Consider the following 24,609-nt stretch of genomic DNA (forward strand, 5'->3'; position numbering starts at 1 on the left):
CACGAACTGGGGAGAGGGCAGAGGTAGAGAGAGAGAGAATTTTAAGCAGGTTTCATGCTCATCAAGGAGCACAATGCAGGGCTTGATCTCATGACCTTGGGATCATGACCTGAGCTGAAATCAAGAGTCAGATGCTCCACGGACTGAGCCACTCATGCGCCCCACCCCCAATCGCTTCTTTTGAATAAGGTTTTATTTTTATGTAATCTTACACCCAACTTGAGGCTCAAACTTCACCACAGGAGCAAGAGTCACAAACTGTACCAACTGAGCCAGCCAGGTGCCCCTCTTGCATTAGATCTTTGAAACATTTTTCCTACTAGTATAGTAGAATAGAAACAACTAGTATATCTGGAGTACACAAAAGACTCTTGCTTTCTTATATTACTTTTTCATACCTTTACCCCGTTCATTTATCTCACCCCAAAAACCTGCTATGGGAAAACAGGGTTCCAGCTAATTTATTTTTGTTGGGGGAGGGTTTCACAAAGTCAATCACATGCACCATTGTCCTGTGGACTACTCATTAATCCCCTTTCAAGACATCTAGACCATTTACAGAAGCACCTGCTGTTGCCATTTAAAAATTTTACACTCAACGGGCGCCTGGGTGGCTCAGTCGGTTAAGTGTCCAACTTCAGCTCAGGTCATGATCTCACGGTTTGTGAGTTCGAGCCTTGCATTGGGCTGTGTGCTGACAGCTCAGAGCCTGGAGTCTGCTTTGGATTCTGTGTCTCCCTCTCTCTGTTCCTACCCTGCTCACACTCTGTCTCTCTCTGTCTCAAAAATAAATAAACATTAAAAAAAAATTAAAACATTTTACACTTAAAAAGACTCACTGCTACTCATTTGGTCAAAAAACCAGATGTGTAACTCACTTCAATACAAATTTGTCCCTTGCTTTTCTCAACCACTGTTATTTGGAAGTTCAGTATATCTAGTTCCTGTCTAATTCACAAAGGACTATATGAGTGATTGAAGGGCTCTTTGGGTTAATGGTAAATAGGAAATATTAAAGACTGAAATATCACATGTGTATATGTGTATATGTGAACAATATACACATGATTAAGCTTTCCATCATATGTGTTGGGAAAAACACCAAAATTGGCTTATAATAAATGTGGACCACCTGAATAAAAATATACAGGACACCCTGAGGAAAACCGAAAAGCAAAATAATTTTGAACAAAAGGGTATGGCTAGCTATGGACACAACTGTAAAATAGATAACTGTCTACATGTGAGTCCACAGTTTACCTAATCAATTTTGCTCTTTCCTGAGATTTGCCTTGGCTCCTTAATTTCCCAACTCTTTCCCGGTACCTCACCACATTGAAGCCTGTCTCTGTCATTCTACACTTGACTTTTATTCCGTCCCTCCCTTTCTTGCTCAGCCGGACAAAGTCAGTGAGAGGGAGGTTATTATTGCTAAACTTCCCCATTAGGCTCAAGGGCATCATTTCCAAAGACCTTCCTGTTCTTCAACTTTCACTTCAGCGATCTCAAAAAGGGAGCTTGTAAAAATAAGAAAACCTGGATTCAAATTCCAACTCTGCTCACCCGTGTTAACAAAAGTAAGTAACTTATTTTTAGGCCTTAGTGTTCTCAACATAGAATGATTGGGTCAGAGTAAATATATAATAGTTCTCACAGATATAGAAGACTAAAAGCTGGAGGTTGGAGACTCCAACCTTGTCTCTTCTACCTGTCAAAACTTACTTCTCTAGCTTATACTGATCACAAAGGGATGTACTTGCTCCTCAGACACACCGGGTAGTAATATAATTAGTCCTTGTTAACATATTAATTTTCTTTCTCCACCCAGGTAACCAAATAAAAACACAGACTTAGTAAGTGGGCTCTGAAAATATTCTGCTGGTAGAATATAATCCACTTTGAGGCTTGCTGAATTGTGAACTGGGCCCCTTCACCAGTCAAATCACATGTCAGAGGTATTGGCTTATTCATAAAGAGAGGCTGGACAGGATAGGGAGAAGCTGGCCTGGTCTCTCCTTCGACCCTGGAGAGGACAATGCAGAGGAGGAGGAAGCTGAGCAGAGTGCTGGGAGCATGGAGTCTGGAGCCAGCCTGCTTGGATTTCTTGCCTGGCACCATTACTCACTTGCTGGTGGTCTTGAGAAAGTTGCTCACTCCTTCAGTCACGTCAGTGTCATAATCTGCAAAATGATAACAGTACTTTCCTGATTCGGTTGTTAAGAGGTTTAAAAGAAAAGATTAAAAAATTTTTTTATTGTTTATTTATTTTTGAGACAGAGAGAGACAGAGCATGAATGGGGGAGAGTCAGAGAGAGAGGGAGACGCAGAGTCTGAAGCAGGCTCCAGGCTCTGAGCTGTCAGCACAGAGCCCAACGCGGGTCTCGGACTCATGGACCACGAGATCATGACCTGAGCCGAAGTCGGATGCTCAACTGACTGAGCCACCCAGGAGCCCCTAAAAGATTAAAAGAAAGTACACATTCAATCAAAACTGTTAAGATGATGCAAAATTTCAGAAGTATTTTGTTGGTATTTAGGACTCTGACCATATATAAGTACAGATATTATCAATTACTATACCTATCATGAACTTTTGAATATCAATGATAGAATTATTCTTATTTTCCTCTTCTCCTTCACATTATGGGAATTTCCAGTCATTCATATAGATTCACGGTATTTTAAAACTCTCAACCCATCTTCCCATTTACTCCATTTTCTTCTGTCTGGCATTCACAGTTTAATTATAGTTCTTCTTAATTATAGTGACCCTTCCATCTCCAGATTGATTGGCTTCTTATCCTGACCCTAATTTCTCTTTTTGCTTAGCAGTCATCAGCAGATACGGGAGACACAATGAAGCAGACAGGAAGAACAGGAAACAGGAACTGGAGTAGAGGTAATATATTGGCACCCAGCGGAGGAAGGAGTGTCTGGAGAGAGGGAAATAGGGAAGACAGCCAGAAACACTCAACCATCTGCAGTAGTGTCTGCTATGTTAGGCAGAACAGGGCCCCAAACAGAGGTGAGTAGGATGCAAGGTGGTATCCAAGCCCAGGGAATTTGGGGGACTGGGGCTTGAGGCTGGTGTCAAAGCTGAAACAGAGGGCAATACCTTTTGTCCTTGATGTTTGGTCATGAACAGTTAAAATATGCCTGCACTTCAGAAGTGCTAGTGGTTAAGAGGACAGGCTCTGGAGGATTCAATAGCCAACTCTATTGTCAACTGTGTAACTTTGAATGAGTGGCTTAACCTTTCTTACCTTCAGTGTGAATTGTAACATGGAGATGCTCCTAAGAGCATGTAAGGTACCTAGCAGTATACTAACGGTGGCCAATATTATTGTTATTATTGTTTTTTTAATGTTCATTTATTTTTGTGAGAGAAAGTGGGGAGGGGCAGTCGGAGAGGGACAGACCATCTGAAGCAGGCTCTGCACTGACAGCAGAGAGCCTGATGCAGGGCTCAAACTCACAAACCGTGAGATCAGGTCTTGAGACGAAGTCAGACGCTTAACCAACTGAGCCACCCAGGAGCCCCTGTTATTGTTGTTATTATTTACTATTGCTAAAATAGTGTCACTCACTCTGACTTGCTGGCCAGTAGGAAAAAAAACTGCAGAGAAGAAAGCAAATAAATGGTGTAAAAAACAAAGCTTTTGGTTTGCTTTTCTATTCTTTAGAGTGATCCAGGAAATGAATGGAAAGGAAAATTTCTATTAATCCATTTTAACTTAGTATCATGGAAGAAACAGTTAAATGTCCTTGAAAACTAGTCAGCTCACAAATATGGAAATTTATTTCAGAACTTTCCCCGTGGAATATATTTATCTTTGTGTTTTAATTAACTACTATGGCATTTATCCTGAATTTTATTAAGAAACCAATTTCATTCAGAGACTCTAAAGATTAATATGATCTTAAATCACTAATAAAATGTCTTCATGTACATTTCATTTGGATTTTTAATTTTTATAATAAAGATAAGTAGGCAAATCTGCTTACAAAAATTGGTTTTATCATGGAAAATATTAGAAATTCTAACTAGAATAAAATATAATCCATCTTCAAAACTTCAGATATTTTTTAATGTTTATTTTTTTGAGAGAGAGAAAGAGAGAGAGAGAGACAGAGCACAAGCGGGGGAGGGGCAGAGAGAGACAGAGACACAGAATCCAAAGCAGGCTCCAGGCTCTGAGCTGTCAGCACAGAGCAACCCCCTCCCCCCCATGGGGCTCGAACTCATGATCATGACCTGAGGTGAGATCATGACCTGAGGTGAAGTTGAATGCTCAACCGACTGAGCCACCTTGGTGCCCTGACACTTCAAATTATTTTAATAAAGCAATAAAATGTATGCTAAAAGTAATTTATTTGTTAATAGAATTAATAAAATGCTTCCAGGTAAAGTACTATCTTAAAGAGAAGGCTGCTTTAAAAATATATCAAGAACTCAAAGTATGAAATGACTTTAAGTACTTATTTTATTAGAAAACATTCCATGGTAAAATTACATGTGCAACTCATGTAGATTTAACTTCTCTTCCATATTCAAAACTTGGTACTTTCTGATGGCATTTGATGATGCAAATTTCATTTTCAAGAATTGTTTCATTGGATTCTGGAAACTTAACATGTCCCCCCTGAAATTATTTTGTTTTTGACCATTCTCTGAAGAAAGCCCCTTATAACTTGTTTAACATATGACATTTAAGAGATTCTGATTCATACAAGGCAAAATGATACATCAAACAAAAGTGAGTCTGGAGACTCAGTCCCTTTCAGAACCAGAGTATGGGAGAGTTATGAATAATATTTTCGTAGAAGCCCAGAAAGGGGTGGTGGGAGGGATGGATACAGTGGCTTATAAATAAGGTAGGCTAATACCAGAATAAAACTTGGACAATAGCGCCCAGACCACTCATTCTTTAGGGAGAAGCAAAAGAAGAGATTTTTCTGGTTGTTCTTGCTTGATAGTCTACATAATTGGTGGTAACCTGGGGATTTGCCCATCTGTAATGAGGGAATCCAACAGGTTTAAAGGCTGTATCAGTAATTCAAAATTTACTACTGCAGAATGCCCTTGTAGTAGCTCACTTCCAACATGGCCCCAGGGATCTTCACTGGTGGTAAGGCACAGCTGTGCATGCGCGTGTGTGACTCTTGAGGCTAGGTCAGAAAACACAGCACAGAATCCCCTTCTTTTGCACTACTCATTTCGAAATGTTGTAAGAGAATATAGTATTATTTAATCAGCTGTAACTCAAAGTGTCCAAGGATTATCTCAAGGAAGAGAATTTCCAGTTTGGGAAGGGCAATGATTTACTGGCTACCAGTAGGAGAATTTAGTCTTCTTCGGTGTTCCTCATGATATCACTCCCATCCCTAAACTGGCCCTAAAAGGTCCTTTTCCCATTTAACATTCTGATATAAAAGGGGGAAAACCTCTTCTCTTGGTTAATCTACCATACTAAAGCCAGGCTGGAACTTTAAAAATACTTTCTTAGGTAAATAAGAGAGAATAAAGGGTAAATAAACAGAAAAGAAGTACAGAAGCATTCTATCTAATGCACATATTATACCATTTCATTTCTAGTTAGTCTACATAATTGCATGTATATGTATATAAATGCATGGAAAATGTCAGGAAGCTGAAATGCTAAACTATCATTTATGGTTACCTGTGGAAGGGTAGAGGTGTGTAATGACAGTTATGTGTGAAGGGTGAGGAGTGGAAAGGGAAATCGAGAAGGAAATGAGGAGACTTGGTTTTTAAAAAGTCTGTTTTGTATTATTTGAAAATTGACGATGAGAATGTATTAATGAGACACTTGTGTAATTAAATTGTATAATAAAAAAAAAACAGAGACAAGAGCAATTGAGTTATAACCCGGAGACCTCTGATTCTATGATCATTAACTAGGACTACTGACCACATCACCCCTTTCCTACTGAACCTGAGGTCTTCAGAATGCTTTGCTACAAACTTTTTCAGTTTCTTACTTGGCTAGCTTCCACAAAGGATGTGTCTTTCCAAGACCCACTCTCAAAGAGCTAACCCCAAAGACCTAAGTTTGGCACCTTCAAGGCCAGTACTAAGAAAGCAGATTGCTCCGTCTCCTATTCCACTAGTCAATGATTGGAAAACTAATTCTGGGTAAAAAAACCACTCCAAAACACAGTGTTTAAAACAAGGCTTTTTTTTCTGCAGGTCACTGGCTCCAAGTTGGGGATGGTTCTAGACCACCTCATGTCTCTCATTCTTCTTGTCCCAGCAGACTACCAAGTCATGTTCTTCACATTGTGAAAGGCAAGTGTGGGAGGGAGGCAAGCAGAAACATGCAAAAATCTCCTAAGAACAGGCTCAGAACTGTTACACTGTCACTTCTGCCCATATTCCTTCAGTCAAAAGCAAGTGGAATAATCTAAGCCCGACATCAGTGGGGTGGAGAAACTTTCTATCTCCAATCAGGAGAAATGCAAAGCCACATTTTAAAGAACATGCATGGAAGGAGCACTGAAGAATTGGAAACAATGATGTTATTTACCATTGTTATCTGCCTGGGACTTTCCAGTTTACTTCCAATTGGCAGTTGGAGAGAGACGTTTCTTCTCATGGTAGCTGAAAACTGGAATGATTTCACCCAGCAGGTGAGATCTGTTCCTAACTATAGGAATTAGGCTTTGTCCTTGCATGCTCCTTATATGACATGTTAACGTCATAGACATTCAGTAGTATAATTAATTCCTTACAAATATCCAGTGGACAACGGTTCCCTATTTTTGGAAATAGAAGATTAGAAATACTGCCCTAGAAAGGGTGCTAGGTTTGTAGTATTCTGTTGTTTTGTGTGTGTGTGTGTGTTAAAGTTTTGAATTCTTTAGTTCAAAAGAATGCCGAGTCGCCATGTTTTAGAACTCAGGAATTCATAAAACTTCATCAGAGTTCAGAAGATCTCTTTGACTAACCCTATTTGCTATCCAGTCTCCCCCTACATTTCAAAGTAAAAATCTATGAAGGAGTCACCAGAGTTGCTTTTTCAGACAGGAAAGGAAGAATCCCACTCCCACCTCCGCACCCCCAGTAAATAAAAAGGCATTAATAGCTTTACAAAAGAAAGAGATCATTAAATTCTTAGGTTCTTCAAAGACAAATGAGTGGGGCCTCCTGTGGTCCTCTGACATTTGAGACCTGCTCTAAGGTTATTTCCATGGTTCCCACGTTACTTTCAAGAACAGCTATCACTTGTATTCCTTAGGGTTTTCTTTTCTCTCCTGACTGGTTCTGGAACTGCAAAAAGACTAAGGCTGGAGCCCAGAAATGAACCTGGAGAATACTGCGCCAGGTCTATCGGAGTGGGGCTGCAGGAGCCCGAGAGAGGGCTAGAATAAGTCCCTCCGCGCACCGGGACAGTCATCGCTCTTTGTTAAAGAAACAAACACGAGAAAATGCGGCGGCGGCGAAGCGTGGTGGTGGGGGAATAGATTGTGCCACAACTTTGCGTTTGTAGGCTTAACTGTGCGTAAGGAAGATCATTAGTGAGGCGCTCCAAACGCAGGACAGTCCAGGACACCGTGTCATTGGCTTTTATGCATTTGAAGGCGCGTGAGTGCCCTGCTCAGAGGTTCCCCTTTGTGTGAAAGTGGGGAAACCAGAAGCGTGCAGCTACTGCTGGGTTTTCATTTTCGAATTCGTTAGGCACTGCGACCAAAATACCCCCGCACCAACACACTCCCGCATTCTCGCACCAACAATACTCGGACTTGAGTTACTCAACCGAGCTGACCGAGCGAGGAGCGACAATGGCTTGGTGCGGGCGCCCGCAGCTCGGGGGGCAGCGCCAAGGGGCCGCCCGCCGCGCTCCGCAGCTGCGCGCTGAGCCCCGCCACCCGACCGTCAGCAAACGCGGGCACCAACCGCCGCGCGGCCCGGCCGTTGGGCGGGTGGTAATTTCTGGGAATGGGGCGGGGTCGCGGGTGTACAAGGCCGGGCGCCTGCGAGCGAGGAGGAGGAGCGGGCGGCGCCGAGGGCGCGAGGTTGGAGGGGCGGTGCGCCACAAGCGTCACTGACCGAGGAGGGGCCGGGGCGGGGCTGGCGGCGCGCTCGCGCCCCCACCTTTTACTTATCCCAGGCTGAGTGGAGAGTGGAAAGGGCTAAGAGTTTCTCCAGCCCCCGGCCCCCGGTAACTGTCAGACTGCCCGAGTGCGGAACAGTCCCTGGAGAAGGGCGGGAGTCCAGAGCTGGGGATGGAGTGACAGCCAGGGCCCGCGGAGGCTTCTGAGAGTGGCGAGGGTGTGTGCGTGCGGTCCCGGCCAGCTGGGAGAAGCGGGCGGGCGCTGCAGGTGCACGCGCGGCCCCGCCACCCCCACGCGCCTGCCCGCGTCTAGGGGCTCCGGCACCAGTCCGGGGTTGGAGAGTGGGATGGGGGAGCCCAGAGCAGGGCGCGGGACAACTGCCCAGAGTCTTTACCTGAGAAGGCGGGTTTGGTAGAAGTTGGGGGATAAGGGGCGGGCGAGAGTCGAGACAGCCACCGAAGCAGGTTGGCCGGCTAGGGGGCCGGTGGGGCCCTGCCGGGTATAAATAGCCAGCCCTGGTTTGACAGACGCAGCGGTGACTGGCTGTGCTGCCCCCCCCCCCTCCCTCGCCGCGTGGGGAGGGGAGGAGCGCTCGGAGCGGGCGGGGTGGGGGAGGCGGACTCGAGTGTCCTGGTGGCGGCGGTAGGAGGCCGAGGGGGAGGAGCTGAAGCGGGGGGTGGAGGGAGGGGGCCGGGAGCGGGGCGAGGGCGGGGGCCACCATTGCTCCCCGCGCCGGGCTCTGTGTCGCCGCCGTCGCCTCGGCGGTTGGGGATCCGTGGGGCGGCGCGGGCGGGGGGCGCTGCGCGGGCCGGCTCGCCGCTGTTTTGTTTCCTCTTCTCCCACTGGAGCGGCTCGGGCTGCCGGGGAGGCCCCGGCTCCCTCGGGACGCCCGGCCAGCGGCGGCGGCGGTGCTAGTCCTCGGCCCTGCCGGGAGGGAAAGCGACGCCGTGGTCTTCCCGGGCGACGCGGAGAGCAGGTAAGAGCGCGGGCAGCCGAGGCTGGTGGGAGGGAGCGCGGAGGGCGCGGCGATAAAGCCTCGCCGTCCCGAGTGCCTCCTCCTCCCTCCGCACCCCCGCCCCGCGCCTGTGTTGTTTGCTCCGGGGTTTGCCGAGGGTTTTCCGGAGGCTCTGGCGGTGACAACGGCTAGGAACTGGGGAAGGGGGCTCAGTGCCCCCAGGCAACGGTCGGGAAGCGGGACTTGGAGAAAGGGGAAGGCGCGCTGCGCGCCTGCCCGCGGGGAGCACAGGGCGCGGGGCAGGGCTGAGGGAAGAGGTTACGGACCCCGGCGGAGGGGGGGGGGATGGGCCGAGCGCAGCTGGTCTCGCTGTGTTTACATCTCCGCGCGAGTCACCTCTGCCGAGAAGCGGACTGAACTGACCCGCCTTATCCCGCGGGGAGGCCAGGGCGGGGGTCCGGCTCCGGAGGAAGCGCGTCCTGGGAGGGTCGGGTAGGGCGGGAGGCTGCGGCCGGCGCCGGGGCAGGGCAGCGAGATCGGGGCGGGTCCTGGAAGGCTCGGGCCGCTCGGGGTGGCGTGGAGGGCTGGAAACCAGTTTCCTTCCCCGTCCGGCCTTATCGCCGCCTCTTACCTTTCCTTCTCTCCGCGGCTAGCTTGCCTGGCAGGTTGTACTCGGTTCTTCTTTTATTCTCACTTTCCACTCCGGCCCCCTGCTGCCACTTCCCCAATTCCCCTGGGGGTAGGGAGGTTTGGCTGTGATAGGAATCTGTTTTTTAAACCAAACAAAAACGGGCTCGGTAACACGCGCGTCCAATGACCGCCTTCTGGATCCTCTGTTGGGGAAGCTGTCCCCTTGGGACCGTGCTACTGGATGTTTGGGGGCGCGGGAAAGGAACGGTTAGGGCTCTGCTAGGGTTGGTGCTGACTGACGGAGCAGCTTTGAGAGCAGGGTAGCCGAGGCGCCCCCCCCCCTCCCCCCGACCTCCGACCCCCGATCCCGCTCCATTGGGCATTTTTATTCCACGTCGATAAAGGACAGAGAAAATATTCCATAAGGCCAAGAGTAATCCCGATTGCAGTTTCTTATGTGCCAGCATCCTGGGCTCTCTTTCTAGGAGCTAGATTAGCTGCAGAACAGCCTTTAAGTTCTTAGTACTTGTTTAAATGAGTGTGTGTGTGTGGGGGGGGGCTCTTCATTCTAAAACTAAAATTTCCCCCGTTCATGAACATTTTACTTTAGCTGTGTGGCTTTAATTTTAATCCAGTGATGATAAAACAGTAATCTTGTCTTTGGTAATCAGATTTGCTTTTCTTTTTACCTATGAGTCAGTATGGAGAGGCAAATTATGCACTTTCTATAGTGCCAGAATCACAGAAGAATGTACAGTTTACCAACGTAGAATTGGATATTTTCGTATCAGAGTTTCTTCCTCTCTTTAAAAGGTAGAATGATTTTATATAAGCCTGGAAATTATTGAATTTCATTTAAGGAATTAAGGAATGATTAAACTTTACATATATATGTGTATACATACACATATATATGTAGGGCAATCCAGTTTATGCAGGGCGTTCATATGACTGTCAATGAACTATCTCCTAGGAAACACATGAAGTAGAAAATTGAAGTATCTTGGGCATTTGAAATCTGAATATTTAATGTCAAATTTATTTTTTAAGGTTAGTGACTTAACTAATTACTTTGATTAATCATTGCTTCTCATTTCAGATGTATACTCATTTACAAAATAATCAGTATGATTGGAAGGTATTTGTAACTTTGAGATTTTTTTGTCCTAAATAAATAGATTGGTAACTTTGGCTGTGGTAGTCCTACCAGTGTTGATGGCTTTACCTACTCATAGATTGTACACCAAGTGTTTTTTTTTTTTTTGTAGCAGTTTTATTGAGATATAATTCATATACCATTCAGTTCACCAATTTAAAGTGTACAGTAATTTTGAATATATTCACAGAGTTGTGCAACCATCACCATAATCAGTTTTGGAACTTTTTCATTATGGGAAAAGGAGCTCTGTATGGTTTAGTGGTTACTCCCCCCCCCTCCCCCCCCAAGATTCCCAGCTCTAGGCAACCACTCATCTGTCTCTATAGATTTGCTTATTCTGGGCATTTTATATAAATGGAGTCATACAATATGTGATTTTTCATGACTGGTTTCTTTCACTTAGCATAAAGTTTTCAAAGTTCACATGTTGTAGCATGTGTCATTTTTATTGCTGAGTAATAGTCTATTATATGGATGTACCACATTATTAATCTATTAGTTGGACATTTGAATTTCCACTTTTTAGCTATTATAAACAATGCCACTGTGAACATTTTTGTATTAGTTTTTGTGTGGCTGTGTTTTCATTTCTCTTAGGTGTGTACACAGCATAGAAAATTAATATGCACAAGTCTGTTGCATTTCCATACACTAATAATGAACTATCAGAAAGAGAGATTAAGAAAACAATCCCATTCACAATTGCATCAAAAAGATTAAGATACTGGGGTGCCTGGTTGGCTCAGTCAGTTGAGCGACTTTGAGTCAGGTCATGATCTTGTGGTTTGTGAATTCGAGCCCTGTGTCAGGCTGTGTGCTGACTGTGGAGCCTGGAGCCTGCTTCAGATTCTGTGTCTTCCTCTCTCTTTGCCCCTCCCCCATGCATGCACACTCTCTTTGTCTCTCTCCCTCTCTCTCAAAAATAAACATTAAAAAAAATTTTTTTTAAAAAGAATAAAATACCAAGGAGTAAATTTAACCAAGGAGTTAAAAGACATTACTCTGAAAACCGTAAAACATTGATGAAAGAAATTAAAGATAATACAAACAAATGGAAAGATAAACCATACTCATGGATTATAAGAATTAATATTGTTAAAATGTCCATATTATCCAAAGCAATCTACAGATTCAGTGTAATCTCTATCAAAATTCCAATGGCATTTTTTTGTAGAAGTAGAACAGATAATCCCAAAATTTGTATAGAACCACAAAAGACCCCATATAGCCCAAGCAGTCTTGTGAAAGAAGAACAAACCTAAAGATACCAGGCTCCCTGATTTCAAACTATACTACAAAGCTATAGTAGTCAAAATGGTATGGTACTTGCACAAAAACAGACACCTAGATCAATAGAACAGAGTCCAGAAACAAACCCATGCTTATAAAGTTAATTAATCTTCAGCAGAGGAGGCCAGAAGCTACCACAGGGAAAAGACAGTCTCTTCAATACATGGTGCTGGGAAAATTGGACAACTACATGGCAAAAGAATGAAACTGGACCACTTTATTATTTTATTGCTTATTTAATTTAAAATTTTTTAAATGTTTTATTTTTGAGAGAGAGAGACAGAGATAGTGTGAGCAGGAAAGGGGCAGAGAGAGAGGGAAACACAGAATCCGAAGCAGGCTCCAGGCTCTGAGCAGTCAGCACAGAGCCTGACAGGGGGCCTGAACTCACACAAACTGTGAGATCATGACCTGAGCTGCAGTCGGATGCTTAACCGACTGAGGCACCCCGGTGCTCTATTTTTTATTTTTTAAGTAAGTTCTACATCCAGTGTGAAGCCTGAACTCATTACCCTGAGATCAAGAGCTGAATACTCCACAGATTGAGCCATCCAGGTGCCCCTGGACCACTTTCTTATATAGGAAAATAAACTCAAAGTGGATTAAAGACTTAAATGTAAAACCAAAAACCATAAAAATCCTGAAGCAAACATAAACAGTAAGCTTTTGGACATGTGCCTGAGCAGTATTTTTTTGCATCTGTCTCCTCAGGTAAGGGCAGCAAAAGAAAAGTAAGTAGGACTATATCAGACTGAAAAGCTGATGAAGGGGCACCTGGGTGGCTCAGTCGGTTGAGCGTCTGACTTCGGCTCAGGTCAGGATCTCACGGCTGACAGGTTCGAGCCCCACGTCGGGCTCTGTGCTGACAACTCAGAGCCCGGAGCCTGCTTTGGATTCTGTGTCTCCCTCTCTCTCTGCCCCCCCCTCGCTCATGCTCTGTCTCAAAAATAAACATTAAAAAACATTTTTTTAAATAAAAAAAAAGCTGATGAAACCATTAGTGAAGGAGACCATCAACAGAATGAAAAGGCAACCTCCTGAATGGGAGATGATACTTGTAAATGATGTAACTGATAAGGGGTCAATATTCCAAAATATAGAAAGAACTTACAACTCAATATATTAAAAAATCCAATTAAAAAATGGGCAGAGAACCCAAATAAACATTTCTCCAAAAAGATACACAGGTGGCAAACAGACACACGAAAAGGTGCTCAACATCCCTAATCATCAAGGAAATGCAGGTCAAAACAACAATGAGATATCACTTCACACATGTTAGAATGGCTACTATCAAAAAGACAAGAAATAACAAGGGTTGGCAAGGATGTGGAGGAAAGAGAGCTCTTGTGTAGTGTTCATGGGAATGCAAAATGGCGTAGCTACTATGGAAAACACTATGGAGTTTCTGCAAAATAAAAGTAGGACTATTGTACAGTCTGGCAAATCCACTTCTGGTTATTTGAAGAAAATGAAAATACTAATTTTAAAAGATATATGCACCCTGTGTTCATAGCAGCATTACGTAGTATGGGCAAGATATGGAAGCAACCTGAGTGTCCATCGATACATGAATGGATAAAGATGTGGTATATAGACAGTAGAATATTACTTAACCATAAAAAAGAGTGAAATCTTGCCATTTGCAACAACGTGAATGGATCTAGGAGGTATTATACTATGTGAAATAAGTCAGAGGCAAATACTGTATGATATTATATCAAATGAACAACAAAACAAATGAACAACAAAACAGAAACAGGCCCATAGATACACAGAACAATTTGGTGGTTGCCAGAGGGGAGGGGGGACAAGGGGATGGAAAAAACAGGGGAAGGAGTTAAAAGGTACCAACTTCCAGTTGTAAAATAAATTAAGACACAAATATTCAATGTAGAACACAAGAAATATAATTAATCTGTAACAACCTTGTATGGTGGTGATAGATGGTAGCTAGATTTATTGTGATGATTGCTCTGTAATCTATATAAATGTTAAATTTCTATGTCATACACTTGAAACTAATATGTCAGCTACACTTCAATTTAAAAAATAAGTATCTTGAGTTATTTAATGCCCAAAATGAATCCATTTTGAGTGCACAATTCAGTTAATTTTATTTTTATTTTTATTTGTTTTTCCCAAACTAGAATGATATACTACCTTACACCTGTCAGAGTGGCTAAAATTAACAACACAGGAAACAACAGATGTTGGTGAGGATGCAGAGAAAGAGGAACCCTCTTTTGCTGTTGGTGGGAATGCAAACTGGTACAGCCACTCTGGAAAACTTTTTGAGGTTCCTCAAAAAGTTAAAAATAGAACTACCCTACTACCCAGCAATTGCACTAGTAGGTATTTACCCAAAGGATACAAAAATACTGATTTGAAGGGGTACATGTACCCCAATGTTTATAGCAGCAGTATCAACAATAGCCACATTATGGAAAGAGGCCAAATGTCCATCGACTGATGAATAGATAAAGAATATGTGGTATAGGGGTGCCTGGGTGGCTCAGTCAGTTAGACACTTGACTCTTGATTTCAGCTCAAGTTTTCATCTCACGGTTCTTGAGATTGAGCCCTGCATTGGGCTCTCGGCTGACAGCACGGACCTGCTTTGTATTCTCTGTCTCCCTCTCTCTTTGCCCTTCCGTCTCTTGTGTGTGCGCGTGTGCTCTCTCTCAAAATAAATAAACATTAAAAAAAGAAAATGCAGTGTATAAATATATATACACAATGCAATATTATTCAGCCATAAAAACAATTCAGTTATTTTTAGTAAACATATAGAATTGTTATACTGTCATTACAAACCAGTTTTCTTTTCTTTTCTTTTCTTTTCTTTTCTTTTCTTTTCTTTTCTTTTCTTTTCTTTTCTTTTCTTTTCTTTTCTTTTCTTTTCTTTTCTTCTTTTCTTTTCTTTTCTTTTCTTTTCTTTTCTTTTCTTTTCTTTTCTTTTCTTTCTTTCTTTCTTTCTTTCTTTCTTTCTTTCTTTCTTTCTTTCTTTCTTTCTTTCTTTCTTCTTACAAACTTTAATTCAGCAAAGAAAGGTCTGTAAGAGAGGACTGGGGAGATGACACTCCCCTGGGACTCCCCAGAATCAGGGGAGGGAGCCTGGTGGCCCAGCCAGCCAGGGGGAGGGCCCAGGGTCTTCTCAGGCCACCAGGTCCTGCTTCGTGATCAGGGACAGAGCTTTATATGCGTGAAGTTGCTGGACTCAGCACTGGGCCAATGGGAGGCCAGGGAGGCCAGCTCCAGGTGGTCTATCCTAGGGATGGAGAAGTGGAGCTCATCTTCAACATGGTGGGAGACAGCGATGGCAGAGACTGAATGGGATGCACAGTATCTGACTCCCACAGACTGACAGCAGGACTGGTTTAAGCTTACAAGCCAGTTTCAGAACATTTTTGTCCCCTCCCCAAAATTACTTCTAGTCTGTTTGCATTTACCCTCAATCCCCCACCCCCATCCCAGGCAACCACTGACTTGTGTTTTGTCTCTATAGATTTGCCTTTTCTGGGTAGTTCATAGGAATGGAATCACACAAGAAATATCGGGCTTCTTTCACTTAGCATAATGTTTTTTGGGGTTTATCAGTATTGTAGCATGTACCAGTATTTTGTTCCTTTTTATTGCTGAATAGTATTCTACTGTATGGATATACCACATCTTGTTTATTATTGACCAGTTGGTAGGCATTTGGATGGTTTCCAGTTTTGACTTGCAAATAATGCAGCTTGAACATTTGAATACAAGTCTTTATGTGAATATATGCTTTCATTCTCTTGGGTAGATACTAGGAATAGAATTGCTGGCTTATCTATTTAACTGTTTAAGAACCTGCCAAACTGTTTTCTAAAGTGGCCATGTTTACGTTTCTAACAGCAGCGTAAGAGAGTTCCAGTTTCTTCACATCCTTGTCAACACTAGTTATTGTCTGTCTTTTTTGTTATAGCTATTCTAGTAGGTATGAAGTGGTTAACTTATTGTGGTTTAAATTCACATTTTCTTAAAGACTCAAGGCATTGAGTGTTTCATGTAATTATTCATTCATATATCCCTTTTGTTGAAATAGCCATTCAAATCTTTTGCCTGTTTTTAAAAAATGTTATTATAGAGTTGTAAAAGTTATATATTCTGGATGCAAGTCCTTTATTAGATACATGATTTGCACATATTTTCTCCTCGTCTGTGGCTTGTCTTTTCATTTTTTTATTGGAGGCCTTTGAAGTGCAATAATTAAACTTTTTTTTTAGAGTTTTAATTTTTTAATTTTTTCAGATTTTTAATGTTCATTTTTGAGAGAGAGAGAGAGCAGGAGAGGGGCAGAAAGAGATGGAGACAGAGAATCTGAAGCAGGCTCCATGCTGTCAGCACAAAGCCTGACATGGGGCCCGAACCCACAAACCGTGAGATGATAAACTGAGCTGAAGTCTGACACTCAACTGACTGAGCCACCCAGGTACCCCTAGAGTTTTTATTCTTTAAGTAAGCTCTAGGCCCAGTGTGGGGCTTGAACTCATGACCTCACAGTCAAGAGTCATATGCTCTACTGACTGAGCCAGCCAGGAGCCCCCTTCCCCCAAATTTTAATTTTGATGGAGTTTAATTTCCCACTTTTTTTCTTTTATAGATCATTAAATTTTTTTTTTTAATGTTTATTAGTTTTTTGAGAGAGAGAGAGAGAGAGAGAGGCAGAGAGAGAGAGACACAGAGTCCAAAGCAGGCTCCATCCAGGCTCTGAGCTGTCAGCACAGAGTGCGACATGGGGCTCAAACCCACAAGCTGTGAGATCATGACCTGAGCTGAAGTCAGATGCTTAACTGACTGAGCCACCCACGTGCCCCTATAGATCATTCTTTTGTTGTAAGAACTCTTTGCCTAATCCAAGATATTGAGGATTTTCTCTTTTGTTTTCTTCTAGATCTTTTATAATTTTTGCTCTTAGATTTTGGATCTATTTTCAGTTAATTTTTATGTATGGCATGAAGGGTCTAAATTCATCTGTTGTATATGGATTCTCTTAGCACAGTTTGTTGAAAAGACATATCTATGTTGAAAAAATATCATTTCTCCACTGATTATAAATGTGGCACTCAATTCTGTTCCATTATCTATGTCTGTCTTTTTTTTAAATTTATTTTTAAATTTTTACAGCTTTTAAAGTTTATTTATTTTTGAGAGAGAGAGAGAGCATGAGTTGGGGAGGAACAGAGAGAAAGGGAGAAAGAGAGAATCCCAAACAGGCTCCACCCTGTCAGCACAGAGCCTGATGCGGGGCTCAAACCCACACACCATGAGACCATGACCTGAGCCAAAACCAAGAGTAGGATGCTCAACCAACTGAGCCACCCACGCGCCCGTCTATATGTCTATCTTTATGTTTTTACTACTGTGACTTGATTTTTGTGCTCTATGGTAACTTATGAAACCAGGTAGTATAAGCCCTCCAATTTTGTTCTTCTTTTCTTCTTTTCTTCTTTTATTTTTATTTTTTTAAAATTTTTGTTTTTAATGTTTATTTATTTTTGAGACAGAGAGAGACAGAGCATGAACGGGGGGGGGGGGGGGGGAGGTCAGAGAGAGGGAGACACAGAATCCGAAACAGGCTCCAGGCTCTGAGCTGTCAGCACAGAACCTGACTCGGGGCTTGAACTCAATGACCGTGAGATCATGACCTGAGCCAAAGTCGGCCGCTTAACCGACTGAGCCACCCAGGCGCCCCCTTTTCTTCTTTTTAAAAGTTATGGCTCTTCTAGGCCCTATATACAAATTTTAGGATCATATTGTGGAAAGAGCCCAAATGTCCATATAACTGATGAATGGATAAAGAAGATGTGGTACACACACACACACACACACACACACACACACACACACACACACAATGGAATATTACTCAGCAGTCAAAAAGAATGAAATCTTGCCATTTTCAACAACACTGATAGAACTGGAGGGTATTATGCTAAGTGAAATAAGTCAGTCAGAGAAAGACAGATATCATATGATTTAATTTGTATGTGGAATTTAAGAAATAAAAGAACATAAGGGGAAGGGAAGGAACAATAAGATAAAACAGAGGGAGGCAAACTCTAAGAGAACTCTTACATACAGAGAACAAATTAAGCATTGCTGGAGAGGAGGTGGTTGGGGGGGATGGGCTAAATGGGGATGGGTACTAAGGAAGGCACTTGGGATGAGCACTGCATGTTAATATGTAAGTGATGAATCACTAAATTCTGATCCTGAAATTATTATTATACTATATGGTAACTAACTTTGACTTAAATAAAATTTTAAAAAATTTTAGAATCAGCTTGTTAATGTTTGCAAAACAGGCTTGGAATTTTGATGAGAATGCACTGGATCTGTGGATCAGTTGGAGGAGAGTTGCAAATCTTGTAATATTGAGTTTTCTAGTATATGAACTTGAAAATTTCTCTTGATTTAATGATCTTTAATTTTTCTCAGTGATATTTTATAATATCAGTGCATAAATCTTATACTTAAATTTTTATTTCCTTTTGGTAAGAACACTTAACATGAGATCTATTTTCTAAACTTTTTAAGTGTACAGTACAGTATTGTTTACTGTAGGCACAATGTTGTGTAGCAGATCTCTACATTTGGTAAGGGATTCCTTTTTAATCCCAGTTTGTTCCTGAGCTTTTATCATGAATCGTTATCGGATTTTGTCAAATGCTTTTTCTTCATCTGTTAGCATGACCAACTGTCACCTTTTGCCTAAGACCGTTCTGATTTTAGCACTGAAATTCCTTCATCTTGGGAAACCCCTCTGTTCTGGACAAACTAGTATGGTTGGTCACCTGAGTGTCTGAGATGATCATGTGGTTTCTGTCTCTTATTCCATTAATATGGTGTATTATATTAATTGATTCTCAGATACTAAAGCAGCCTTAGTCCTAGGATAAATCTCACTTTGTCATGGTATATAATTCTTACTATATGTTGCTGGCTTTGGTTTGCTAATGTTTAGTTGAACATTTTTGTGTCTATATTTATGGAAGATACTGGTCTGTAGTTTTTTTTCCTTGGGATGTCTTTGGATTTTGTGACATAGTAGTACTAGCCTCATAGAATGAATTGAGAGGTGTTTCTTCTTTGATTTTCTGTAAGAGTGTGTGCATGATTGGTTATTATTACCCCTTGAATACATTTGATAGAATTGACCAGTGAAAGCATCTGGGCCTGGATTTTTTTCCTTTGGAAAAATTTTAAACTGTTAATTCAATTTATTTACTTGTTATGGGTCTCTTCAGATTTTTTGCTTATTCTTGAGTTAGTTTCAGTAATTGTATTCCTTATGATTTGTCCATTTCATCTAAGCTATTTAATATTTTTGGCATATAGTTCATAGTATTCCTATATGTGCTTTTAATTTTACTAGTGTAGTTTGTGGTGTTCCTCTTTCATTATTAATTTTAGTAGCATGTGTATTCTCTCTTTTTTACTTGGTCATTCTAGCTAAATGTCAATTTTGTTGCTACTTTCAAAAAAAAGTTTTGGTTTAATTGATTTTTTTCCATTTTCTGCTTTCTATTTCACTGCTTTCTATTTGATTTTTATAATTTTCATCATTCTGCTTATTTTGGGCTTAGTGTGCCTTTTTCTAGCTTCTTAAGGTAGAAGTGTAGGTTATTGATTTGAGGTCTTCTTTACTGAGCAGGCATTTAAAGCTCTAAATTTCCTTTCAAACACTGGGGTAAATGCATCCTGTACATTTTTAAATTTCTGCGTTTTAAAATTTGTATTCACTTCTAAATATTTTTAAATTTCTTGTGATGTCTTGACTTCTGGGTTATTTAGAAATGTATTATTTGATTTCCAATTATTTGGGGATTCCCCAAATTACATTGTTCTTGATTTTTTATTTAATTCCCCTGTAGTAGTAGAACATACTTTGTATGATTTTCTCATTTTAAATTTTTTGAGACATTTTTATGGCCTAGTATGTAATCCTTTCTGAAAAATGTTCCCTGTGTGCTAGAAAAGAATATGTGTTCTGCTGTTGTTGGGCGGAATGTTTTGTAGGTGACAGGTCAAGTTGGGTGATAGTTTTCAAGCCTTCAATGTCTGTGCTGATTTTCTGTCTAGCCATACTATCAATTATTGAGAGAGAGATTAAAAGCCCTATTATTACTAGAGTGTCTATTTTTCCTTTCAGTTCTATCAATTTTTGCTTCATGTTTTGGGGGCACTGCTGTTAAGAAGACCTTTTATCATTATGAAAGATTCCTCTTTGTCTAGTTGTATTTCATCTGGTATTGGTGGAGCCACTCCAGCTCTCTTATACTTACTGTTTGTGTTGCAGATTTTTTTCTATACTTCAGTTTTCAACCCATTTGTGTTTTGAGTCTAAAGTGTATCTTACAGACAGCATGTAGTTAAAATGCTTTGTTTTTTTAAGTAGTGTGATCATTTCTGCTTTTGTTTTTTTCATTTCTGCCTTTTGATTGGAGGGTTTACTCTGTTCACATTTTATATAATCATTGATAGTCAGATTTATATCTGCAATCATATGTCTCATTTCTTTTTTATTTCTATGTTCATCTTTTTCTTCTGGAGTTAGTGGATATTTTCCAGAGTATCATTTGAATTCCTTTGTTAGTGTTTTAACTAGATTTTTGGGATTATTTTCTTTGCTCTAGGGAATACAGTATGTATCTTTGTCACACTGTACTTCAGATTAACCAATTTAATTATGGTAAAATATAGAAACTTTGCTCCATTTCCTCCCCTAGCCTATCTGGTGGTATTATCATACATATTAAGTTTTTATATGTTAGAAGCCCAACTGGACCACTTTATATTCTTTATGCAATTGTATGTGTTTTACAACAAGTAAAAGAGGAAAAAAATGCTTACGCAGTCTTTTATACTTAACACATATGTTGACTTTTATGGTGCTCCTTATTTCTTTTTGTGTAGTTGGGTTATGGGCTGGTTATTTTCTTTCAGTCAGATGGACTTTTAAGATTTCTCATAAGCAGGTTTGTCATAAATGAATTATTTTAATCTTTGTTTTTTGGGATTGTTTTTATTTTGCCTTTATTTTATTATTATTAGTTTAATGTTTATTTTTGAGAGAGAGAGAGAACGAGCAGGGGAGGAGGGGTAGGGAGAGAGAAGGGGACACAGAATCTGAAGTCGGCTACAGGCTCTGAGTTGTCAGCACAGAGCCTGATGCAGGGCTCGAACCCACAGACTGTGAGATCATGACCTGAGCTGAAGTCGACCACTTAACCAACTGAGCCTCCCAGATGCCCCTGTTTTTGCCCTTATTTTTGAGGAATAGTTTTGCTGGACATAGAATTCTTTGTTACAGAAATTTTTTCATTCAGCACCTTGAATATGTTGTCTCTTGCTTTCTGACCTCAGTTCTTTACAATGAGTTATTCTTTTTGTGCTGTCAAGACTTTCTCTGTCGTTGGCTTTCAATAATGGTATGTCTAGGTGTGGATCTCTTTGTGTTTATTCTGCTTTGGATTCATTAAACTTGAATCTATGGATGAATATTTTTTCAAAAGTTTAGTAAGTTTTGACCATAATTTCTTCAAATATTTTTTCTGTTCTCCTTCTCTGTTCCTTTTTGGACCTCGCATTACACGTAGGTTGGATGCTTGATGGTGTCCCATAAATCTCAGAGGCTCTGTTCATTTTTTTTTAATTCTTTTTTTCTGTTCTTCAGAATTGGTAATTTCTATTAATATATCTCCAAGTTCACGGACTCTTCTGTCATCTCAAATCTGCTATTGAGCTCTGTTAGTGAATTTTTAATTTTGGTTGTAGTTTCCAACTCTTGAATTATACTTTTCATCTCCAGAATTTCCATATTTTCCTATTTTTTAAAATAGTGCCTGTATTTTTATTGAGATTGCTCATTTTTTGAGTTACAGTTGTCATCCTCTCCTTTAATTCTTTAAACTTAGTTTCTTTAATTGCAGATAAAATTAAATTTTAGATAGAAGATGATATCTAAACTGTGTGTTAAATCCTAAAATGATATTTGTTGTATTTCTAAATTATGTTCAATAATTCTCATCTATATTTCATGATGTGCGTGAATGTAATTGCTCATAAATGCTAAATTTCATCTGATAGTTTTTATTTAAACATAACTAACAATTTACTTAAAATACTAATGTTTATTGATACGTAGGATCAGTGTACAATTGGAAAGATATGCCGTTATCTGAAACCTTGGCTCAGTTTCTGAACTGATTATACAGTATAACATATATTTGCTTGTCCATATTTTTTATAGTTAACCAGTTCTCTCATGGTTAAGTACTAATGGGTAGAAAAAAATGGAAGAAGCCTAAAAGAGCGATATGTGTGAGAATGGTTGCAAAATATCAAAATGTTCCTATCGGCCAGCACATTTAATAATAATAATATTAATTCATTTTAGGTCCTTGAAAGATTGCAGTAAACAAGATAAATGCAGTACTTGTTCTTATGGAACTTACATTTTAGTGGAGGAGACAAGCATTAAACATATAAACAACAAAAGGGGGGGCACCTGGGTGGCTCAGTTGGTTAAGCATCTAACTCTTGATTTGGGCTCAGGTCATGATCTCAGAGTTGTAACATAGAGCCCCATGTTGGGCACCGTGCTGGGCACGGGGCCTGCTTAAGATTCTCTCTCTCCCTCTCACTGTGCCCCTTCCTTGCTTGTGTGCACGCTGTTTCTCTCAAAAACAAAAAAAAAAAAAACAAAAAATACAAGAAGCAAAGACATATAAACGAATAGCATAATTTTAGGATAATTTTTATAAATATAATGAAGAAACAAAATAGGGTAATGTGATATCAAATAGAGACTGATAGGGAAGCTACATGGAATTGGAATATAATTGGAAGGGGGGAATCATGATGGAAATGTCTTTGTGAAGGGGTGGGACTTGAGGTGATATCTGCATGATAAGTGAGGAAGATTCTGTCTGTGGATGATCTGAAAGAAGCTGTAATCTGAGAATAGGAGGTGCTTAAGCTTGGTGTGTTACAGGAACAGGGCCACTGTAGTTGGAGCTCAGCAAGCCAGTGAAGAAGAGATGAGAGATGAATGAGGTCAGAGAATTGGGGTGGGCTAGCCCTGGGTTGATCTTTATATAGACCATGTTGAGTTTAGATTTTTTCCTTTTTTTTTTTTTAAGTTTATTTATTTATTTTGAGAGAGAGAGAGCAAGCTGGTTATCGGGGAAGGGTCAGAGAGAGAGAGGGAACGAGAGAGAATCCCAAGCACTGGCAGTGCAGAGTCCGACCCAGGGCTCGAACTCGCAAACAGTGAAATCATGACCTGAGCCAAAACCCAAAGTCAGACGTTTAACTAACTGAGCCACACAGGTGCCCCTAGGTTTTTTTTTCTACATGTGGTGGGAACCCACTGGAGAAATACTTCAGTGACCTTCATTCTGGACGAAGGAGTTAATTGACAGCCTGGTTGTAACTTTATTCTTTAACAGTTTTTGAGTGTGAGTAAACATATGTAGAATTTTCTCTAAATGATTTTAGCTTCATAAAGAACAGCAGAGAAAATAACTTTCCAGATGTTTCTTAGTTGAAATTTAGCTACCTAAAACTAAAATAAAATACCATATCTATGAAACTTTAAATTTGTAATACAGTTCTGGCAATGGCAGGCATTCTTATGAAAACAATTTTAATTAATTCTTGTTAGTATTATAAAATTAGACTTTCAACTGTTCATAATTATAGGCAAAAAATATACAGATAACATGATGTAGTTAGTTGTTTGGTGACTGACTTTCTAAATAATTCGGTATATAACTTTCCCCCCCTACTTCACTAGCAAAAACAGTCAATTATTTTTGTTTGGCTAACTAATATTAACACAAAATAATTATGACCTCAAATTACTTCAGATTAAACAGTGTGGAGTATAGTCCTCCAAAGTTTTATGTGAATGACATTTTTGAAGATAAACTACCTCTTCAAAGTACCACTATTGGTTATTAAAAAAAAAAGTGAGCTATAGTTTTTATAAAGTGAATAGTAACTTTCAATATCTCTAATATTTCCCTTTATAATTGTCATGTATTTTTTGATATTTAAAATGCACTTTTCTGTAATATTTAAGATATACATTTTTAGTACAGTAAAACTTTGGATTGTGAGTAACTTGTTCTGCGAGTGTTCTGCAAGATGAACAAATGTTTCTGATAAATTTTAACTTGATAAACAAGCGATGTCTTGCAATAGGAGTAGTACGGGACGCCGAACATCACGTGATCACAACTGAGCCAATGTTTCTTCTCTCTCTCTTTCTCTCCCTCTCTCTCTCTGTGTCCCTCCCTTGCGCTCTCTCTCTCTCTCTCTCTCTCTCACTGCAGAATTGTGGGTGATTGTCTGCCATGTTCAGATGCTTCAGTCTCAGGCCATGGTGTTTGGTAGAAATCAGTGATTTTTCAGAATGTTGGAAGGTGCCCACAACTGGCACTAGTGTATTTTTTTG

The 24,609-nt window shown here is 40.7% G+C and overlaps 2 protein-coding genes across 8 annotated transcripts in view; one reads left to right on the top strand and one right to left on the bottom strand.

Moving 5' to 3' along the window:
• Positions 1-1,858: 1,858 nt before the first annotated feature.
• Positions 1,859-10,128, bottom strand: LOC123385146 (WAS/WASL-interacting protein family member 1-like). Its single transcript, XM_045056732.1, has 5 exons — positions 10,014-10,128; positions 9,663-9,797; positions 9,428-9,615; positions 8,471-9,219; positions 1,859-2,180 (listed from the first exon to the last, which is right to left on the bottom strand). Exons 1-5 carry the CDS (start codon positions 10,126-10,128, stop codon positions 2,174-2,176), a joined length of 1,194 nt encoding a protein of 397 aa, XP_044912667.1. The 3' UTR covers positions 1,859-2,173.
• ELF2 (E74 like ETS transcription factor 2) overlaps positions 8,919-24,609 on the top strand; it is a 94,076-nt gene continuing 78,385 nt past the window's right edge. For 6 of the 7 annotated variants that reach the window (XM_023252800.2, XM_023252802.2, XM_023252804.2 and 3 more), the window contains exon 1: positions 8,919-9,052. The gene's annotated coding sequence lies outside the window, so the exon portion shown is untranslated. Of the gene's footprint in view, positions 9,053-10,453; positions 10,475-24,609 lie in introns of those variants that run through there. The other variant, XM_045055854.1, reaches the window with a different exon arrangement.

The sequence above is a fragment of the Felis catus genome, chromosome B1 (genome assembly GCF_018350175.1).
Source record: "Felis catus isolate Fca126 chromosome B1, F.catus_Fca126_mat1.0, whole genome shotgun sequence".
NCBI classification, from domain to species: Eukaryota; Metazoa; Chordata; class Mammalia; order Carnivora; family Felidae; genus Felis; species Felis catus.

Excerpts from the sequence above, each read along its gene's own strand:
- LOC123385146 (XM_045056732.1), bottom strand. The coding sequence starts at position 10,128 with ATGCTGGCACATAAGAAACTGCAATCGGGATTACTCTTGGCCTTATGG. Across the intron at positions 9,616-9,662 it reads AGCCGCGGAGAGAAGGAAAG|CCCTCCACGCCACCCCGAGC; the intron begins GTAAGAGGCGGC and ends ACTGGTTTCCAG. Across the intron at positions 9,220-9,427 it reads CAGTCCGCTTCTCGGCAGAG|CCGTTGTCACCGCCAGAGCC; the intron begins GTGACTCGCGCG and ends CCCAGTTCCTAG.